Below are 21,674 nucleotides of genomic sequence, written 5' to 3'. Positions count from 1 at the left end.
CCAGGAACAGAAACCCTCTCCCGCCTCTGCCAAGCCCTCAGTATGACGCTGGGGCTTTACATGCAGAATCGGGCACGGTGGGGGCCCGTCTCAATGAATTTCAGCGCGCAGTGGGCTCACTCGCAAGTAGACCCCTGGATCCTTCAGGTGATATCTCAGGGGTACAAATTGGAAATCGAGACGTCTCCCCCTCGCCGTTTCCTAAAGTCGGCTTTACCGATGTCTCCTTCTGACAGGGAGACCGTTTTGGAAGCCATTCACAAGCTGTATTCCCAGCAGGTGATAATCAAGGTACCCCTCCTGCAACAGGGAACGGGGTATTATTCCACACTGTTGTGGTACCGAAGCCGGACGGCTCGGTGAGACCGATTCTAAATCTAAAATCTTTGAACACTTACATACAGAGGTTCAAATTCAAGATTGAGTCACTCAGAGCAGTGATTGCGAACCTGGAAGAAGAGGACTACATGATGTCTCGGGACATCAAGGATGCTTACCTTCATGTCCAAATTTACCCTTCTCACCAAGGGTACCTCAGGTTTATGGTACAGAACTGTCACTATCAGTTTCAGACGCTGCCGTATGGATGGTCCACGGCACCCCGGGTCTTTACCAAGGTAATGGCCGAAATGATACTCCTTCGAAGAATTTTAGTTATCCCTTACTTGGACGATTCCCTGATAAGGGTAAGATCCAGGGAACAGTTGGAGGTCGGTGTAGCACTATCTCAGGTAGTGTTGCGGCAGCACGATTGGATTCTCAATATTCCAAAATCGCAGCTGATTCCGACGACTCGTCTTCTGTTCTTAGGGATGATCCTGGACACAGTTCAGAAAAAGGTGTTTCTCCCGGAGGAAAAAGTCAGGGAGTTATCCGAGCTAGTCGGGAACCTCCTATAACCGAGCCAAGTCTCAGTACATCAATGAGATGGTTCTGGGAAAAATGGTGGCTTCCTATGAAGCAATCCCATGCGGCAGATTCCACGCAAGAACTTTCCAGTGGGACCTGCTGGACAAATGGTCTGGGTCGCATCTTCAGATGCATCAGCGGATAACCCTGTCACCAAGCACAAGGGTATCTCTCCTGTGGTGGTTGCAGAGTGCTCATCTTCTAGAGGGCCGCACATTCAGGACTGGGTCCTGGTGACCACGGATGCCAGCCTGCAAGGCTGGGGAGCAGTCACACAGGGAAGGAATTTCCAGAGCTTATGGTCAAGCCTGGAGACATCACTTCACATAAAGCTAAGGGCCATTTACAATGCTCTAAGCTCAGCAAGACCTCTGCTTCAAGGTCACCCGGAGTTGATCCATTCGGACAACATCACGGCAGTCACCCACGTAAACAGACAGGGTGACACAAGAAGCAGAAGGGCAATGACAGAAGCTGCAAGGATTTCTCTATCGTCCTAAGTGGATGCTGGGGTTCCTGAAAGGACCATGGGGAATAGCGGCTCCGCAGGAGACAGGGCACAAAAAAGTAAAGCTTTTACCAGATCAGGTGGTGTGCACTGGCTCCTCCCCCTATGACCCTCCTCCAGACTTCAGTTAGATTTTGTGCCCGAACGAGAAGGGTGCAATCTAGGTGGCTCTCCTAAAGAGCTGCTTAGAGAAAGTTTAGCTTAGGTTTTTTACTTTACAGTGAGTCCTGCTGGCAACAGGATCACTGCAACGAGGGACTTAGGGGAGAAGTAGTGAACTCACCTGCGTGCAGAGTGGATTTGCTGCTTGGCTACTGGACACTAGCTCCAGAGGGACGATCACAGGTACAGCCTGGATGGTCACCGGAGCCGCGCCGCCGGCCCCCTTGCAGACGCTGAAGAGAGAAGAGGTCCAAAATCGGCGGCTGAAGACTCCTGAGTCTTCATAAAGGTAGCGCACAGCACTGCAGCTGTGCGCCATTTTCCTCTCAGCACACTTCACACAACAGTCACTGAGGGTGCAGAGCGCTGGGGGGGGCGCTCTGAGAGGCAAATAAAAACCTTATTAGAGGCAAAAAATACCTCACATATAGCCCACAGAGGCTATATGGAGATATTTAACCCCTGCCTAACTTCAAAAATAGCGGGAGACGAGCCCGCCGTAAAAGGGGCGGGGCCTATCTCCTCAGCACACAGCGCCATTTTCTCTCACAGAAAAGCTGGAGAGAAGGCTCCCAGGCTCTCCCCTGCACTGCACTACAGAAACAGGGTTAAAACAGAGAGGGGGGGGCACTGATTTTGGCGATATTGTATATATATAAAAGATGCTATAAGGGAGAAACACTTATATAAGGTTGTCCCTATATAATTATAGCGGTTTTGGTGTGTGCTGGCAGACTCTCCCTCTGTCTCCCCAAAGGGCTAGTGGGTCCTGTCCTCTGTCAGAGCATTCCCGGTGTGTGTGCTGTGGGTCGGTACGTGTGTGTCGACATGTATGAGGACGATGTTGGTGAGGAGGCGGAGAAATTGCCTGTAATGGTGATGTCACTCTCTAGGGAGTCGACACCGGAATGGATGGCTTATTTAGAGAATTACGTGAGAATGTCAACACGCTGCAAGGTCGGTTGACGACATGAGACGGCCGACAATCTATTAGGACCGGTCCAGGCGTCTCAGAAACACCGTCAGGGGTTTTAAAAACGCCCATTTACCTCAGTCGGTCGACACAGACACAGACACGGACACTGAATACAGTGTCGACGGTGAATAAACAAACGTATTTCTCATTAGGGCCACACGTTAAGGGCAATGAAGGAGGTGTTACGTGTTTCTGATACTACAAGTACCACAAGAAAGGGTATTATGTGGGAGTGGAAAAAACTACCTGTAGTTTTTCCTGAATCAGATAAAATAAATTGAAGTGTGTGATGATGCGTAGGGTTACCCCGATAGCAAATATTGGCGTTATACCCTTTCCCGCCAGAAATTAGGGTACGTTGGGAAACACCCCTTAGGGTGATAAGGCGCTCACACGCTTATCAAGTGGCGTTACCGTCTCCAGATACGGCCGCCCTCAAGGAGCCAGCTGATAGGAAGCTGGAAAAATATCCTAAAAAGTATATACACACATACGGTGGTTATACTGCGACCAGCGATCGCCATCAGCCTGGAGATGCAGTGCTGGGTTGGCTTGGTCGGATTCCCTGACTGAAAATATTTTATTCATGTAGAGCATTTAATAGGATGCATTCTATATATATGTATGTGAGATGCACAGAGGGATATTTGCTCTCTGGCATCAAGATAAGTGCGTTGTCCATATCTCCCAGAAGATGTCAGGGACACGACAGTGGTCAGGTGATACAGATCCCATACGGCAGATGGAAGTATTGCTGTATAAAGGGAAGGAGTTATTTGGGGGTCGGTCCATCGGACCTGGGGACCACAGCAACAGCTGGGAAATCCAACCTTTTTTACCCCAAGTTACATCTCAGCTAAAAAAGACACCGTCTTTTCAGCCTCAATCTTTCCTTTCCCATGAGGGCATGCAGGCAAAAGGCCAGTCATATCTGCCCAGACATAGAGGTAAGGGAAGTAGACTGCAGCAGGCAGCCCTTTCCCAGGAAAAGAAGCCCTCCACCGCGTCTGCCAAGTCCTCAGCATGACGCTGGGGCCGTGCAAGCGGACTCAAGGTGGGGGGGTAGTCTCAAGAGTCTCAGGGCGCAGTGGGATCACTCGCAAGTTGACCCCTAGATCGTACGAGTATTATCCCAGGGGTAAAGATTGGAGAGTCGAGACATCTTCTCCTCGCAGGTTCCTGAAGTCTGCTTTACCAACGGCTCCCTCCGACAGGGAGGCAGCATTGGAAACAATTCACAAGCTGTATATCCAGCAGGTGATAATCAAAGTACCCCTCCTACGACAAGGAAAAGGGTATTATTTTTCCACACTATATTGTGGTACTGAAGCCAGACGGCTTGGTGACACATAGTCTAAATCTAAAATGTTTTGAACACTTACATAAAAGGTTCAAATCGAGATAAAGTCACTCAGAGCAGTGATAGCGAACCGGAAAAAAGGGGACTATATGGTGTCCCTGGACATCAAGGATTACCTCCATGTCCAAATTTTGTCCTTCTCATCAAGGGTACCTCTGGTTCGTGGTACAGAACTGTCAATATCAGTTTCAGACGATGCCGTTTGAATTATCCACGGCACCCCGGGCCTTTTTACCACGGTAATGGCCGAAAAGATGTTTCTTCAAAGAAAAAAGGCATCTAAATTATCCCTTACTTGCACGACCTAAAAAGGGCAAGTTCCAGAGAACAGTTGGAGGTCGGAAGAGCACTATCTAAAGTAGTTCTTCGACGGCACGACTGGATTCTAAATATTCCAAGAATCGCAGCTGTTTTCCGACGATACGTCTGCTGTTCCTAGGGATGATTCTGGACACGGTTCAGAAAAAGGTTTTTCTTCCCGAGGAAAAAGCCAAGGAGTTATCCGACCTGTCAGGAACCTCCTAAAACCAGGAAAGGTGTCTGTACATCAATGCACAAGAGTCCTGGGAAAAATGGTGGCTTTTTACGAAGCAATTCCATTCGGCAGATTCCATGCAAGAATTTTCCAAAGGGATCTGTTGGACAAATGGTCAGGGTCGCATCCTCAGATGCACCTGCGAATAACCCTGTCGCCAAGGACAAGGGTATATCTTCTGTGGTGGTTGCAAAAGGCTCATCTATTGGAGGGCCGCAGATTCGGCATACAGGATTTGATCCTGGTGACCACGGACGCCAGCCTGAGAGGTTGGGGAGCAGTCACACAAGGAAGAAACTTCCAGGGGGTATGGACGAACCTGGAAAAGTCTCTTCACATAAACATTCTGGTACTAAGAGCAATCTAAAATGCTCTAAGCCAGGCGGAACCACTCCTGCAAGGAAAACCGGTGTTGATTCAGTCGGACAACATCACGGCGGTCGCCCATGTAAACAGACAGGGCGGCACAAGAAGCAGGAGTGCAATGGCAGAAGCTGCCAAGATTCTTCGCTGGGCGGAGAATCACGTAATAGCACTGTCAGCAGTGTTCTTCCCGGGCGTGGACAACTGGGAAGCAGACTTCCTCAGCAAACACGATATTCACCCGGGAGAGGGGGGTCTTCATCCAGAAGTCTTCCACATGCTAATAAACTGTTGGGAAAGACCAATGGTAGACATGATGGCGTCTCGCCTCAACAAGAAACTGGACAAGTATTGCGCCAGGTCAAGAGATCCACAGGCAATAGCTGTGGACGCACTGGTAACACCTTGGGTGTACAAATCAGTATATGTGTTTCCTCCTCTGCCTCTCATACCAAAGGTATTGAAGATTATACGGTGAGGAGGAGTAAGAACAATACTAGTGGCTCCGGATTGGCCAAGAAGGACTTGGTACCCGGAACTTCAAGAGTTGGTCACGGACGACCCGTGCCCTCTACTTCTGAGAAGGGACCTGCTACAACAGGGTCCCTGTCTCTTTCAAGACTTACCGCGGCTGCGTTTGACGGCATGGCGGTTGAACGCCAGATCCTAAAAGGGAAAGGCATTCCAGAAGAAGTCATTCCTACCTTGATTAAGGCAAGGAAGGAAGTCACCGCGAAACATTATCACCGCATTTGGCGAAAATATGTCGCGTGGTGCGAGGATCGGAGTGTTCCGACGGAGGAATTTCAACTGGGTCGTTTCCTACATTTCCTACAATCAGGATTGTCTATGGGTCTCAAATTGAGATCTATTAAGGTTCAAATTTCGGCCCTGTCAATATTCTTCCAAAAAGAATTGGCCTCAGTTCCTGAGGTACAGACTTTTGTTAAAGGAGTACTGCATATACAGCCTCCTGTGGTGCCTCCGGTGGCACCGTGGGATCTAAATGTAGTTTTAGATTTCCTCAAATCCCATTGGTTTGAACCATTGAAAAAGGTGGATTTTAAATATCTCACATGGAAAGTGACTATGTTACTGGCCCTGGCTTCCGCCAGGAGAGTATCTGAATTGGCGGCTTTATCTTATAAAAGCCCTTATCTAATCTTCCATTCGGATAGGGCAGAACTGAGGACTCGTCCGCATTTTCTCCCTAAGGTGGTATCAGCGTTTCACCTGAACCAACCTATTGTGGTGCCTGCGGCCACTGGCGACTTGGAGGACTCCAAGTTGTTGGACGTTGTCAGAGCCTTAAAAATATACATTTCAAGGACGGCTGAAGTCAGAAAATCTGACTCGCTGTTGATACTATATGCACCCAACAAGTTGGGTGCCCCTGCTTCTAAGCAGACGATTGCTCGTTGGATTTGTAACACAATTCAACTTGCTCATTCTGTGGCAGGCCTGCCACAGCCTAAATCTGTTAAGGCCCATTCCACAAGGAAGGTGGGCTCATCTTGGGCGGCTGCCCGAGGGGTCTCGGCATTACAATTCTGTCGAGCAGCTACGTGGTCGGGGGAAAACACGTTTGTAAAATTCTACAAATTTGATACCCTGGCAAAAGAGGACTTGGAATTCTCTCATTCGGTGCTGCAGAGTCATCCGCACTCTCCCGCCCGTTTGGGAGCTTTGGTATAATCCCCATGGTCCTTTCAGGAACCCCAGCATCCACTTAGGACGATAGAGAAAATAAGAATTTACTTACCGATAATTCTATTTCTCGGAGTCCGTAGTGGATGCTGGGCGCCCATCCCAAGTGCGGATTATCTGCAATACTGTACATAGTTATTGTTAACAAATTCGGGTTATATTGTTAAGGAGCCATCTTTAAGAGGCTCTTTCTGTTATCATACTGTTAACTGGGTTTAGATCACAAGTTGTACGGTGTGATTGGTGTGGCTGGTATGAGTCTTACCCGGGATTCAAATTGCCTCCCTTATTGTGTACGCTCGTCCGGGCACAGTACCTAACTGAAGTCTGGAGGAGGGTCATAGGGGGAGGAGCCAGTGCACACCACCTGATCTGGTAAAAGCTTTACTTTTTTGTGCCCTGTCTCCTGCGGAGCCGCTATTCCCCATGGTCCTTTCAGGAACCCCAGCATCCACTACGGACTCCGAGAAATAGAATTATCGGTAAGTAAATTCTTATTTTTTCGCTGGGCGGAAAATCATGTGATAGCACTGTCAGCAGTATTCATTCCGGGAGTGGACAACTGGGAAGCAGACTTCCTCAGCAGACACGACCTCCACCCGGGAGAGTGGGGACTTCACCCAGAAGTCTTCCACATGTTTATAAAACTCGACAAGTATTGCGCCAGGTCAAGGGACCCTCAGGCAATAGCTGTAGACGCTCTGGTAACAGTGGGTGTACCAGTCAGTGTATGTGTTCCCTCCTCTGCCTCTCATAACCAAGGTACTGAGAATTATAAGATGGAGAGGAGTAAGCACTATATTCGTGGCTCCGGATGGGCCAAGAAGGACTTGGTAACCGGAACTTCAAGAGATGCTCACGGAGGATCCGTGGCCTCTACCTCTTAGAAGGGACCTGCTCCAGCAAGGACCCTGTCTTTTCCAAGAGTTACCGCGGCTGCGTTTAACGGCAGGGCGGTTGAACGCCGGATCCTGAAGGAAAAAGGCATTCCGGATGAAGTCATCCCTATCCTGATCAAAGCCAGGAAAGATATAACCGCAAAACATTATCACCGCATTTGGCGAAAATATGTTGCGTGGTGCGAGGCCAGTAAGGCCCCGACGGAGGAATTTTCAACTAGGTCGATTCCTACATTTCCTGCAAACAGGAGTGTCTATGGCCCTGAAATGGGGGTCCATTAAGGTTCAAATTTCGTCCCTGTCAATTTTCTTCCAAAAAGAACTAGCTTCAGTCCCTGAAGTTCAGACGTTTGTGAAAGGGGTACTATATATACAGCCTCCTTTTGTGCCTCCAGTGGCACCTTGGGATCTAAATGTAGTTTTTGGGTTCCAAAAGTCACATTGGTTTGAACCACTTAAATATGTGGAGTTAAAATATCTCACATGGAAAGTGGTTATGCTGTTGGCCCTGGCCTGGGCCAGGTGCGTGTCAGAATTGGCGGCTTTATCCTGTAAAAGCCCTCATCTGATTTTCCATTCGGACAGGGCGGAATTGAGGACTTGTCCTCAGTTTCTCCCTAAGGTGGTTTTCAGCGTTTCACCTGAATCAACCTATTGTGGTGCCTGCGGCTACTAGGGACTTGCAGGACTCCAAGTTGCTAGACGTTGTCAGAGCCCTGGAAATATAGGTTTCCAGGACGGCTGGAGTCAGAAAATCTGACTCGTTGTTTATTCTGTATGCACCCAACAAGATGGGTGCTCCTGCTTCTAAGCAGACTATTGCTCGTTGGATTTGTAGTACAATTCAGCTTGCACATTCTGTGGCAGGCCTGCCACAGCCAAAATCTGTAAAAGCCCATTCCACAAGGAAGGTGGGCTCATCTTGGGCGGCTGCCCGAGGGGTCTCGGCTTTACAACTTTGCCGAGCAGCTACTTGGTCAGGAGCAAATACGTTTGTAAAATTCTACAAATTTGATACCCTGGCTGAGGAGGACCTGGAGTTCTCTCATTTGGTGCTGCAGAGTCATCCGCACTCTCCCGCCCGTTTTGGAGCTTTGGTATAATCCCCATGGTCCTTACGGAGTCCCCAGCATCCACTTAGGACGTTAAAGAAAATAAGAATTTACTTACCGATAATTCTATTTCTCGTAGTCCGTAGTGGATGCTGGGCGCCCATCCCAAGTGCGGATTGTCTGCAATACTGGTACATAGTTATTGTTACCAAAAAATCGGGTTAATGCTGTAGTGAGCCATCTTTTCTAGAGGCTCCTCTGTTATCATGCTGTTAACTGGGTTTAGATCACAAGTTATATGGTGTGATTGGTGTGGCTGGTATGAGTCTTACCTGGGATTCAAAATCCTTCCTTATTGTGTACGCTCGTCCGGGCACAGTATCCTAACTGAGGCTTGGAGGAGGGTCATAGGGGGAGGAGCCAGTGCACACCAGGTAGTTCTAAAGCTTTACTTTTGTGCCCAGTCTCCTGCGGAGCCGCTATTCCCCATGGTCCTTACGGAGTCCCCAGCATCCACTACGGACTACGAGAAATAGAATTATCGGTAAGTAAATTCTTATTAGCGGTGTATTTATTCAGGCTTTTTCATGTACAGTGAGTAAGTGAAGCCATAATGCACACACCGGTGTATGCAGCCGTACTCCGAATGAAGGCTTGCCTCAGCTGCAGAAAGACATCCATGAAGCAGTTGTCATAGTTTTCAAAACTGAATTCACTGTCTACATTTATTTGCAGCTTCTTATACATGTTGTAATTGTTGTTTCTTCTCTTCTAGAGAGCACTGATAGAACATAAGTGAAATCTATGTCTGAGGGCTTTTTTTTTATAAAGAAGGTTGATTTGGTGCATCAGAACAAGTGACTTCACAGTTCAAAGACTTTTAGCAAGAACAAGCACTTGTTTACGTTGCAATAACAAGGACTCATTTAATGAGCAAGACTTTATCTCTTCATTTTGAAGAGTCCTATAAACTGTTATTACAGTCTCTGTACTGACTTTCAAACCTTGTGAAGTTGAAGAAAACTTTCAAAGGGACACTTTAATAGAAAACAAAATGAGCACCACAAGAACAGAGAACCCTGTTTTAATGGGTCTGTCCAGTCAAAATGGGCAATTGAGGGGCCCGGTGAAACCCAATGCGGGGCCTGGAAGTGGGGGAACACAGACACAGCAGATAAACCAGCTGAAAAATGCCAGCACAATCAATAATGGAAGTCAGCAGCAAGCACAGAGTATGGGCAGCGGTATTAAGTGAGTATTGCACATTGTTGTCTTTCCCTTCTAATAAACTCTTGGGGGGGGAGGGGGAAGAAGTCACCTCAGCACTATGTGGCGTTCTGCATAACAAGTTTTCCCTTGCACCCCATAAAGTTGCAAAGGTGTTCGCCCTACCGTATGTGGCTGCTATAGCGCAGTCAGTCATTTCCCACCAGCATATAGTGTTCATTTTAAATCACCCTTTATTTGCAATCTTATTTGTAACTACTTTTGTTGTGTGTTTTTGTTCTCCAACTGTTAAACACGTAGTAAGCAAGAAATCTATATACAGTTTTTCTAGGTTTTTTGTTTATATTATGGCGGTGCATTCTCTACTTACCCAGTAAAAAGGAAATGTAACTTTGTAATTAGACATTGACCTTGAGGTCTTTCCTGAAAGTTGCTTAGTGGGGAATTAGGGCGCTTATTAATTATTGCTGCCCACAAAACAATTCAACCCCCCCCCCCCCTTAATGTGCACACCCACTGCTGGCCATCTATAGTAATGGTTGACTATCTGAACTATTCAATTGCTGCTCCTATCAGATGCCCATTACCGGTGGTGCACACACTTTTGTTCTTGCAGCCACCAGGAGTGTGAGAAAAGTGTTTAAAGTCCGTAGTTCAGGCCCCCAAGATGACAACATTAGCAGCTTTGAGAGGCTAAATGTGGAGCTATCAGCCGTGTAAAATGCTAATGGCCGTCTGACTGGCTCCTTTGACATTTCAAGATTTCTTCCCTGCTGGTTTTCATCTAGTGCCAGGCATATGAGCTTGGTAAATGTGAATAGGCAATATGTGTGTTTTACAGATATTAAGGGTTTATACAAGGTGAACACTTATCTTGTGATTAGAGTAACTTATTTTGGAGTCTAGAGTTGCTGAATTGTTCTATATTATTCGTACCATGTCTCTGTAACAGGGAAATACTAGTGGGACTGAAATCTTACTGCATATTAAAGCCAGAAATTGTCTAACTATATGGATTAGGAAACCTGGAATAAAAGAACACAAGCCGGTCATATTGATTAGCTGAACATCTTATGGATAAATTGGTCATTCACCTTTGCAAGCAACTGTAAAGCTGGGTACACACTGGAAGATATATCTGCCTATATATTATAAGCCTGTCATCAGTTGTGTACCCCATCAGTAGGTCTGAACGATGCCAGCAAGTCTTCACACTTGCCTTGATTGCCGTTCAGTTGACATGACGGCGGGTACGTTGATGGTCTGTCAGATGTTTACCCACCATGAGGGAATATCTAGTGGGAATAGATTCTGTTAGGAGACCTGCAAAAAGCGTTTCCCCAAGCGGCGAGCAGTATTAGGACAGTGCTGACTAGACCAATCTCTTGCTAAAATTATTCAATTTGTGATAATGCAACTTAACAGCTTTTCTCTAACGTCCTAGTGGATGCTGGGGACTCCGTCAGGACCATGGGGAATAGCGGGCTCCGCAGGAGACAGGGCACATCTAAAAAAGCTTTTAGGTCACATGGTGCGTACTGGCTCCTCCCCCCATGACCCTCCTCCAAGCCTCAGTTAGGTTTTTGTGCCCGTCCGAGAGGGTGCAATCTAGGTGGCTCTCCTAAAGAGCTGTTTAGAAAAGTTTTTCTCGATCGTCCTAGTGGATGCTGGGGTTCCTGAAAGGACCATGGGGAATAGCGGCTCCGCAGGAGACAGGGCACAAAAAGTAAAGCTTTAGGATCAGGTGGTGTGCACTGGCTCCTCCCCCTATGACCCTCCTCCAAGCCAGTTAGATTTTTGTGCCCGGCCGAGAAGGGTGCAATCTAGGTGGCTCTCCTAAAGAGCTGCTTAGAAAAAGTTTAGCTTAGGTTTTTTATTTTACAGTGAGTCCTGCTGGCAACAGGATCACTGCAACGAGGGACTTAGGGGAGAAGAAGTGAACTCACCTGCGTGCAGGATGGATTGGCTTCTTGGCTACTGGACATCAGCTCCAGAGGGACGATCACAGGTACAGCCTGGATGGTCACCGGAGCCTTGCCGCCGGCCCCCTTGCAGATGCTGAAGTAAGAAGAGGTCCAGAATCGGTGGCAGAAGACTCCTCAGTCTTCTAAAGGTAGCGCACAGCACTGCAGCTGTGCGCCATTTTCCTCTCAGCACACTTCACACGGCAGTCACTGAGGGTGCAGGGCGCTGGGAGTGGGGGCGCCCTGGGAGGCAAATGAAAACCTATTTTGGCTAAAAATACCTCACATATAGCCTCCGGAGGCTATATGGAGATATTTAACCCCTGCCAGAATCCGTTAAAAGCGGGAGATGAGGCCGCCGAAAAAGGGGCGGGGCCTATCTCCTCAGCACACAGCGCCATTTTCACTCACAGAAAGGCTGGAGGGAAGGCTCCCAGGCTCTCCCCTGCACTGCACTACAGAAACAGGGTTAAAACAGAGAGGGGGGGGCACTCATTTGGCGTTAGAAATATATAAAACAGATGCTATAAGGGAAAACACTTATATAAGGTTGTCCCTGTATAATTATAGCGTTTTTGGTGTGTGCTGGCAAACTCTCCCTCTGTCTCTCCAAAGGGCTAGTGGGTCCTGTCCTCTATCAGAGCATTCCCTGTGTGTGTGCTGTGTGTCGGTACGTGTGTGTCGACATGTATGAGGACGATGTTGGTGAGGAGGCGGAGCAATTGCCTGTAATGGTGATGTCACTCTCTAGGGAGTCGACACCGGAATGGATGGCTTATTTAGGGAATTACGTGATAATGTCAACACGCTGCAAGGTCGGTTGACGACATGAGACGGCCGACAAACAATTAGTACCGGTCCAGACGTCTCAAAAACACCGTCAGGGGTTTTAAAACGCCCGTTTACTTTAGTCGGTCGACACAGACAGGGACACTGAATCCAGTGTCGACGGTGAATAAACAAACGTATTCCTTATTAGGGCCACACGTTAAAGGCAATGAAGGAGGTGTTACATATTTCTGATACTACAAGTACCACAAAAGAGGGTATTATGTGGGATGTGAAAAAACTACCGTAGTTTTTCCTGAATCAGATAAATTAAATAAAGTGTGTGATGATGCGTGGGTTCCCCCCGATAGAAAATTATGGGCGGTATACCCTTTCCCGCCAGAAGTTAGGGCGCGTTGGGAAACACCCCTTAGGGTGGATAAGGCGCTCACACGCTTATCAAAACAAGTGGCGGTACCGTCTATAGATAGGGCCGTCCTCAAGGACCAGCTGACAGGAGGCTGGAAAATATCATAAAAAGTATATACACACATACTGGTGTTATACTGCGACCAGCGATCGCCTCAGCCTGGATGTGCAGAGCTGGGGTGGCTTGGTCGGATTCCCTGACTAAAAATATTGATACCCTTGACAGGGACAGTATTTTATTGACTATAGAGCATTTAAAGGATGCATTTCTATATATGCGAGATGCACAGAGGGATATTTGCACTCTGGCATCAAGAGTAAATGCGATGTCCATATCTGCCAGAAGATGTTATGGACACGACAGTGGTCAGGTGATGCAGATTCCAAACGGCACAAAGGTGTATTGCCGTATAAAGGAAGAGGAGTTTTTTGGGGTCGGTCCATCGGACCTGGTGGCCACGGCAACTGCTGGAAAATCCACCGTTTTTACCCTAAGTCACATCTCTGCAGAAAAAGACACCGTCTTTTCAACCTCAGTCTTTTCGTCCCTATAAGATCATATCTGCCCAGGGATAGAGGAAAGGGAAGAAGACTGCAGCAGGCAGCCCATTCCCAGGAACAGAAGCGTTCCACCGCTTCTGACAAGTTCTCAGCATGGCGCTGAGACTGTACAGGACCCCTGGATCCTACAAGTAGTATCCCAGGGGTACAGATTGGAATGTAGAGACGTTTCCTCTTCGCAGGCTCCTGAAGTCTGATTTACCAAGGTCTCCCTCCGACAAGGAGGCAGTATGGGAAAAAATTCACAAGCTGTATTCCCAGCAGGTGATAATTAAATTACCCCTCCTACTACAAGGAAAAGGGGTATTATTCCACACTATATTGTGGTACTGAAGCCAGAAGGCTAGGTGAGACTTATTCTAAAAAAATTTTTTTGAACACTTACAAAGGTTCAAATCAAGATGGAGTCACTCAGAGCAGTGATAACGAACCAGGAAGAAGGGGACTATATAGTGTCCGGGGACATCAGGGATGCTTACCTCTATGTCCCAAATTTGCCCTTCTCACTAAGGGTACCTCAGGTTCGTGGTGCAGAACTGTCACTATCAGTTTTAGACGCTGCCGTTTGGATTGTCCACGGCACCCCGGGTCTTTACCAAGGTAATGGCCGAAATGATGATTCTTCTTCGAAGAAAAGGCGTCTTAATTATCCCTTACTTGGACGATCTCCTGATAAGGGCATAGTCCAGGGAACAGTTGGAGGTCGGAGTAGCACTATCTCGGATACTGCTACAACAGCACGGGTGGATTCTAAATATTCCAAAATCGCAGCTGATCCCGACGACACGTCTGCTGTGCCTAGGGATGATTCTGGACACAGTCCAGAAAAAGGTGTTTCTCCCGGAAGAGAAAGCCAGGGAGTTATCCGAGCTAGTCAGGAACCTCCTAAAAACAGTGCATCATTGCACAAGGGTCCTGGTAAAAATGGTGGCTTCCTACGAAGAAATTCCATTCGGCAGATTTCACGCAAGAACTTTTCAGGGGGATCTGCTGGACAAATGGTCCGGATCGCATCTTCAGATGCATCAGCGGATAACCCTATATCCAAGGACAAGGGTGTCTCTCCTGTGGTGGTTATAGAGTGCCCATCTTCTAGAGGGCCGCAGATTTGGCATTCAGGATTGGATGCTGGTGACCACGGAGCCCAGCCCGAGAGGCTGGGGAGCAGTCACACAAGGAAAAAATTTCCAGGGAGTGTGATCAAGTCTGGAGACTTTTCTCCACATAAATATACTGGAGCTAAGGGTAAATTTATAATGCTCTAAGCTTAGCAAGACCTCTGCTTCAAGGTCAGCCGGTATTGATCCAGTGGGAAAAATATCACGGCAGTCGCCCACGTAAACAGACAGGGCGACACAAGAAGCAGGAGGGCAATGGCAAAAACTGCAAGGACTTTTCGCTGGGCGGAAAATCATGTGATAGCACTGTCAGCAGTGTTTCATCCCGGGAATGGAAACTGGGAAGCAGACTTCCTCAGCAGGCACGACCTCCACCCGGGAGAGTGGAAACTTCATCGGGAAGTTTTTTCCACATGATTGTAAACCGTTGGGAAATACCAAAGGTGGACATGATGGCGTCCCGTCTGAACAAAAAACGGGACAGGTATTGCGCCAGGTCAAGAGACCCTCAGGCAATAGCTGTGGACGTTCTGGTAACACCGTGGGTGTACCAGTCGGTGTATGTGTTCCCTCCTCTGCTTCTCATACCTAAGGTGCTGAGAATTATAAGACGTAGAGGAGTAAGAACTATACTCATGGCTCCGGATTGGCCAAGAAGGACTTGGTACCCGGAACTTCAAGAGATGCTTACAGAGGTTTTATGGCCTCTGCCGCTAAGAAGGGACTTGCATCAGCAAGTACCATGTCTGTTCCAAGACTTACCGCAGCTGCGTTTGTCGGCATGGCGGTGGAACGCCGGATCCTAAGGGAAAAAGGCATTCCGGAAGAGGTCATTCCTACCCTGGTCAAAGCCAGAAAGGAGGTGACCGCACAACATTATCACCACATGTGGCGAAAATATGTTGCGTGGTGTGAGGCCAGGAAGGCCCCACAAAGAAATTTCAACTCGGTCGTTTCCTGCATTTCCTGAAAACAGGAGTGTCTATGGGCCTCAAATTGGGGTCCATTAAGGTTCAAATTTCGGCCCTGTCGATTTTCTTCCAGAAAGAATTGGCTTCAGTTCCTGAAGTCCAGAATTTTGTCAAGGGAGTATTGCATATACAACCCCCTTTTGTGCCTCCAGTGGCACTGTGGGATCTCAACGTAGTTCTGGGATTCCTCAAATCACATTGGTTTAAAACCAGTCAAATCTGTGGATTTGAAGCATCTCACATGAAAAGTGACCATGATCTTGGCCCTGGCCTGGACCAGGCGAGTGTCAAATTGGTGGTTTTTTCTCAAAAAAGCCCATATCTGTTTGTCCATTCGGACAGGGCAGAGCTGCGGACTCGTCCCCAGTTCTCTCCCTAAGGTGGTGTCAGTGTTTCACCTGAACCAGCTTATTGTGGTGCCTTGCACCTACTAGGGACTTGGAGGACTCCAAGTTGCTAGATGTTGTCAGGGCCCTGAAAATATGTTCCAGGACGGCTGGAGTCAGGAAAACTGACTTGCTGTTATCCTGTATGCACCCAACAAACTGGGTGCTTTTGCTTCTAAGCAGACTATTGCTAGTTGGATGTGTAATACAATTCAGCTTGCACATTCTGTGGCAGGCCTGCCACAGCCAAAATATGTAAATGCCCATTCCACAAGGAAGGTGGGCTCATCTTGGGCGGCTGCCCGAGGGGTCTCGGCTTTTACAACTTTGCCGAGCGGTTATTTAGTCAGGGGCAAACACGTTTGTAAAATCCTACAAATTTGATACCCTGGCTAAGGAGGACCTGGAGTTCTCTCATTCGGTGCTGCAGAGTCATCCGCACTCTCCCGCCCGTTTGGGAGCTTTGGTATTATCCCCATGGTCCTTTCAGGAACCCCAGCATCCACTAGGACGATAGAGAAAATAAGAATTTACTTACCGATAATTCTATTTCTCGGAGTCCGTAGTGGATGCTGGGCGCCCATCCCAAGTGCGGATTATCTGCAATACTTGTACATAGTTACAAAAATCGGGTTATTATTGTTGTGAGCCATCTTTTCAGAGGCTCCGCTGTTATCATACTGTTAACTGGGTTCAGATCACAGGTTGTACAGTGTGATTGGTGTGGCTGGTATGAGTCTTACCCGGGATTCAAAATCCTTCCTTATTATGTACGCTCGTCCGGGCACAGTATCTAACTGGCTTGGAGGAGGGTCATAGGGGGAGGAGCCAGTGCACACCACCTGATCCTAAAGCTTTACTTTTTGTGCCCGGTCTCCTGCGGAGCCGCTATTCCCCATGGTCCTTTCAGGAACCCCAGCATCCACTACGGACTCCGAGAAATAGAATTATCGGTAAGTAAATTCTTATTTTTTTAGGTTTCAATCTCAGTGATTCCTGCTGGCAACAGGATCACTGCATCGAGGGACTTAGGGGAGAGATTTCCAACTCACCTGCGTGCAGGATGGATTGGAGTCTTAGGCTACTGGACACTTAGCTCCAGAGGGAGTCGGAACACAGGTCAGCCTGGGGTTCGTCCCGGAGCCGCGCCGCCGATCCCCCTTACAGACGCTGAAGAGACAGCAGAACGGAGGTCCGGAAAACAGGCGGCAGAAGACTCCACAGTCTTCATGAAGGTAGCGCACAGCACTGCAGCTGTGCGCCATTGTTGTCACACGGCTCACTGACTCAGTCACGGAGGGTGCAGGGCGCTGCTGGGGGCGCCCTGGGCAGCAATATAATTACCTTTAGTGGCAAAATAAATACATCACATATAGCCATTAAGGCTATATGTATGTATTTTAACCCAGGCCAGTTTCTTAAAAACCGGGAGAAAAAGCCCGCCGAAAAAGGGGCGGAGCTTATTCTCCTCAGCACTCAGCGCCATTTTCCTGCTCAGCTCCGCTGGTGAAGGCTCCCAGGACTCTCCCCTGCACTGCACTACAGAAACAGGGTAACAAAGAGAAGGGGGGCATAAATTGGCGATATTTATATATTAAGAGCGCATATATAGTAAACAACACCTTCTAGGGTTGTTTATATACATTTCTCTATCGTCCTAGTGGATGCTGGGGTTCCTGAAAGGACCATGGGGAATAGCGGCTCCGCAGGAGACAGGGCACAAAAAGTAAAGCTTTTCCAGATCAGGTGGTGTGCACTGGCTCCTCCCCCTATGACCCTCCTCCAGACTCCAGTTAGATTTTTGTGCCCGGCCGAGAAGGGTGCAATCTAGGTGGCTCTCCTAAAGAGCTGCTTAGAAAAAGTTTAGCTAGGTTTTTTATTTTACAGTGATTCCTGCAGCGAGGGACTGAGGGGAGAAGGAGTCAACTCACCTGCGTGCAGGATGGATTGGCTTCTTGGCTACTGGACATCAAGCTCCAGAGGGACGATCACAGGTACAGCCTGGATGGTCACCGGAGCCGCGCCGCCGGCCCCCTTGCAGATGCTGAAGTCAGAAGAGGTCCAGAATCGGCGGCTGAAGACTCCTGCAGTCTTCTAAAGGTAGCGCACAGCACTGCAGCTGTGCGCCATTTTCCTCTCAGCACACTTCACACGGCAGTCACTGAGGGTGCAGGGCGCTGGGAGGGGGGCGCCCTGGGAGGCAAATGTAACCTATATAAAGGCTAAAAATACCTCACATATAGCCCCCAGAGGCTATATGGAGATATTTAACCCCTGCCTGATTTCTCTAAATAGCGGGAGACGAGCCCGCCAGAAAAGGGGCGGGGCCTATCTCCTCAGCACACGGCGCCATTTCCTCTCACAGCTCCGCTGGTCAGGACGGCTCCCAAGTCTCTCCCCTACACTGCACTACAGAAACAGGGTAAAACAGAGAGGGGGGGCAAATTTATGGCGATATTTTGATATAACAAAGCAGCTATAAGGGAGCACTTATTATAAGGCTATCCCTGATAAAACAGAGAGGGGGGGCAAATTTAATGGCAATATTTTGATATATATAAAGCAGCTATAAGGGAGCACTTATTATAAGGCTATCCCTGTCATATATAGCGCTTTTGGTGTGTGCTGGCAAACTCTCCCTCTGTCTCCCCAAAGGGCTAGTGGGTCCTATCTTCGTTAGGAGCATTCCCTGTGTGTCGGTACGTGTGTGTCGACATGTATGAGGACGATATTGGCGTGGAGGCGGAGCAATTGCCAAATATGAGGATGTCACCCCCTAGGGAGTCGACACCAGAATGGATGCCTTTATTTATGGAACTACGGGATAGTGTCAACACGCTAAAGCAGTCGTTTGACGACATGAGACGGCCGGACAATCAATTAGTGCCTGTCCAGGCGACTCAAACACCGTCAGGGGCTGTGAAACGCCCTTTGCCTCAGTCGGTCGACACAGACCCAGACACAGGCGATGACTCCAGTGGTGACGGTGACGAATCAACCGTATTTTCCAGTAGGGCCACACGTTATATGATTTTGGCAATGAAGGAGGCGTTACATTTAGCTGATACTACAGGTACCACTAAACAGGGTATTATGTGGGGTGTGAAAACTACCTATAGTTTTTCCTGAATCAGAAGAACTAAATGACGTGTGTAATGAAGCGTGGGTTGCCCCTGATAAAAAGCTGATAATTTCAAAGAAATTACTGGCATTATACCCTTTCCCGCCAGAGGTTAGGGAGCGCTGGGAAACACCTCCTAGGGTGGACAAGGCGCTAACACGCTTATCTAAACAAGTGGCGTTACCCTCTCCTGAGACGGCCGCACTTAAAGATCCATCAGATAGGAGGATGGAAAATATCCAAAAAAGTATATACACACATGCAGGTGTTATACTACGACCAGCTATAGCGACTGCCTGGATGTGCAGTGCTGGGGTAGTTTGGTCAGAGTCCCTGATTGAAAATATTGATACCCTGGACAGGGACAATATTTTACTGTCGTTAGAACAAATAAAGGATGCATTTCTTTATATGCGTGATGCACAGAGGGATATCTGCACACTGGCATCACGGGTAAGTGCTATGTCCATTTCGGCCAGAAGAGCTTTATGGACGCGACAGTGGACAGGCGATGCGGATTCAAAACGGCATATGGAAGTTTTGCAGTATAAAGGGGAGGAGTTATTTGGAGTCGGTCTATCAGATTTGGTGGCCACGGCTACAGCCGGGAAATCCACCTTTCTACCTCAAGTCACTCCCCAACAGAAAAAGGCACCGACCTTTCAACCGCAGCCCTTTCGTTCCTTTAAAAATAAGAGAGCATAGGGCTATTCATATCTGCCACGAGGCAGAGGTCGAGGGAAGAGACAGCAACAGGCAGCTCCTTCCCAGGATCAGAAGCCCTCCCCGGCTTCTACAAAAGCCTCAGCATGACGCTGGGGCTTCTCAAGCGGACTCGGGGACGGTGGGGGGTCGTCTCAAAAATTACAGCGCGCAGTGGGCTCACTCGCAAGTAGATCCCTGGATCCTGCAGATAATATCTCAGGGGTACAGGTTGGAATTAGAGACAGATCCACCTCGCCGTTTCCTGAAGTCTGCTTTACCAACGTCCCCCTCCGAAAGGGAGACGGTTTTGGAAGCCATTCACAAGCTGTACTCTCAGCAGGTGATAGTCAAGGTACCTCTTCTGCAACAAGGGAAGGGGTATTATTCCACTCTTTTTGTGGTACCGAAGCCGGATGGCTCGGTAAGGCCTATTCTAAATCTGAAGTCCTTGAACCTGTACATAAAGAAGTTCAAGTTCAAGATGGAGTCACTCAGAGCAGTGATAGCGAACCTGGAAGAGGGGGACTTTATGGTATCCTTGGACATCAAGGATGCGTATCTCCACGTTCCAATTTACCCCTCACACCAGGGGTACCTCAGGTTCGTTGTACAAAACTGTCACTATCAGTTTCAGACGCTGCCGTTCGGATTGTCCACGGCACCTCGGGTCTTTACAAAGGTAATGGCCGAGATGATGATTCTTCTTCGAAGAAAAGGCGTATTAATTATCCCATACTTGGACGATCTCCTAATAAGGGCAAGGTCCAGAGAACAGCTAGAGATGGGATTAGCACTGTCTCAAGAAGTGCTAAAACAGCACGGGTGGATTCTGAATATTCCAAAATCCCAGTTAATGCCGACAACTCGTCTGCTGTTCCTAGGGATGATTCTGGACACGGTTCAGAAAAAGGTTTTTCTCCCGGAGGAAAAAGCCAAGGAGTTATCCGAGCTTGTCAGGAACCTCCTAAAACCAGGAAAGGTGTCTGTACATCAATGCACAAGAGTCCTGGGAAAAATGGTGGCTTCTTACGAAGCAATTCCATTCGGCAGATTCCACGCAAGAATTTTCCAAAGGGATCTGTTGGACAAATGGTCAGGGTCGCATCTTCAGATGCACCTACGGATAACCCTGTCTCCAAGGACAAGGGTAAGGGATCTGTTGGACAAATGGTCAGGGTCGCATCTTCAGATGCACCTACGGATAACCCTGTCTCCAAGGACAAGGGTGTCTCTTCTGTGGTGGTTGCAGAGTCCTCATCTATTGGAGGGCCGCAGATTCGGCATACAGGATTGGATCCTGGTGACCACGGACGCCAGCCTGAGAGGCTGGGGAGCAGTCACACAAGGAAGAAACTTCCAGGGAGTATGGACGAGCCTGGAAACGTCTCTTCACATAAACATTCTGGAACTAAGAGCAATATACAATGCTCTAAGCCAGGCAGAACCTCTGCTTCAAGGAAAACCGGTGTTGATCCAGTCGGACAACATCACGGCAGTCGCCCATGTGAACAGACAGGGCGGCACAAGAAGCAGGAGTGCAATGGCAGAAGCTGCAAGGATTCTTCGCTGGGCAGAGAATCATGTGATAGCACTGTCAGCAGTGTTCATCCCGGGAGTGGACAACTGGGAAGCAGACTTCCTCAGCAGACACGATCTTCACCCGGGAGAGTGGGGACTTCAACTGGGCAGGTATTGCGCCAGGTCAAGAGATCCGCAGGCAATAGCTGTGGACGCGCTGGTAACGCCTTGGGTGTACCAGTCGGTGTATGTGTTTCCTCCTCTGCCTCTCATACCAAAAGTATTGAGAATTATACGGCAAAGAGGCGTGAGAACGATACTAGTGGTTCCGGTTTGGCCAAGAAGGACTTGGTACCCGGAACTTCAAGAGATGATCACGGAAGATCCGTGGCCTCTACCTCTAAGGAGGGACTTGCTTCAGCAGGGTCCCTGTCT

At 48.4% G+C, this 21,674-nt stretch overlaps 1 protein-coding gene across 2 annotated transcripts in view; it reads left to right on the top strand.

Annotated features, from left to right (window-relative positions):
• DDX6 (DEAD-box helicase 6) overlaps positions 1–21,674 on the top strand; it is a 97,330-nt gene that overhangs the window by 19,686 nt on the left and 55,970 nt on the right. For both annotated transcript variants that reach the window (XM_063943486.1, XM_063943485.1), the window contains exon 2: positions 9,247–9,722. In XM_063943486.1, the coding sequence (XP_063799556.1) occupies positions 9,526–9,722 (197 nt within the window). In that variant the 5' untranslated portion in view covers positions 9,247–9,525. The remainder of the gene's footprint in view (positions 1–9,246; positions 9,723–21,674) is intronic.

This window comes from Pseudophryne corroboree, chromosome 10, assembly GCF_028390025.1.
Source record: "Pseudophryne corroboree isolate aPseCor3 chromosome 10, aPseCor3.hap2, whole genome shotgun sequence".
In the NCBI taxonomy this organism is placed as follows: domain Eukaryota; kingdom Metazoa; phylum Chordata; class Amphibia; order Anura; family Myobatrachidae; genus Pseudophryne; species Pseudophryne corroboree.
The sequence above is the reverse complement of the archived record's forward strand: the minus strand, read 5'-3'. Positions and strand labels throughout refer to the sequence as shown.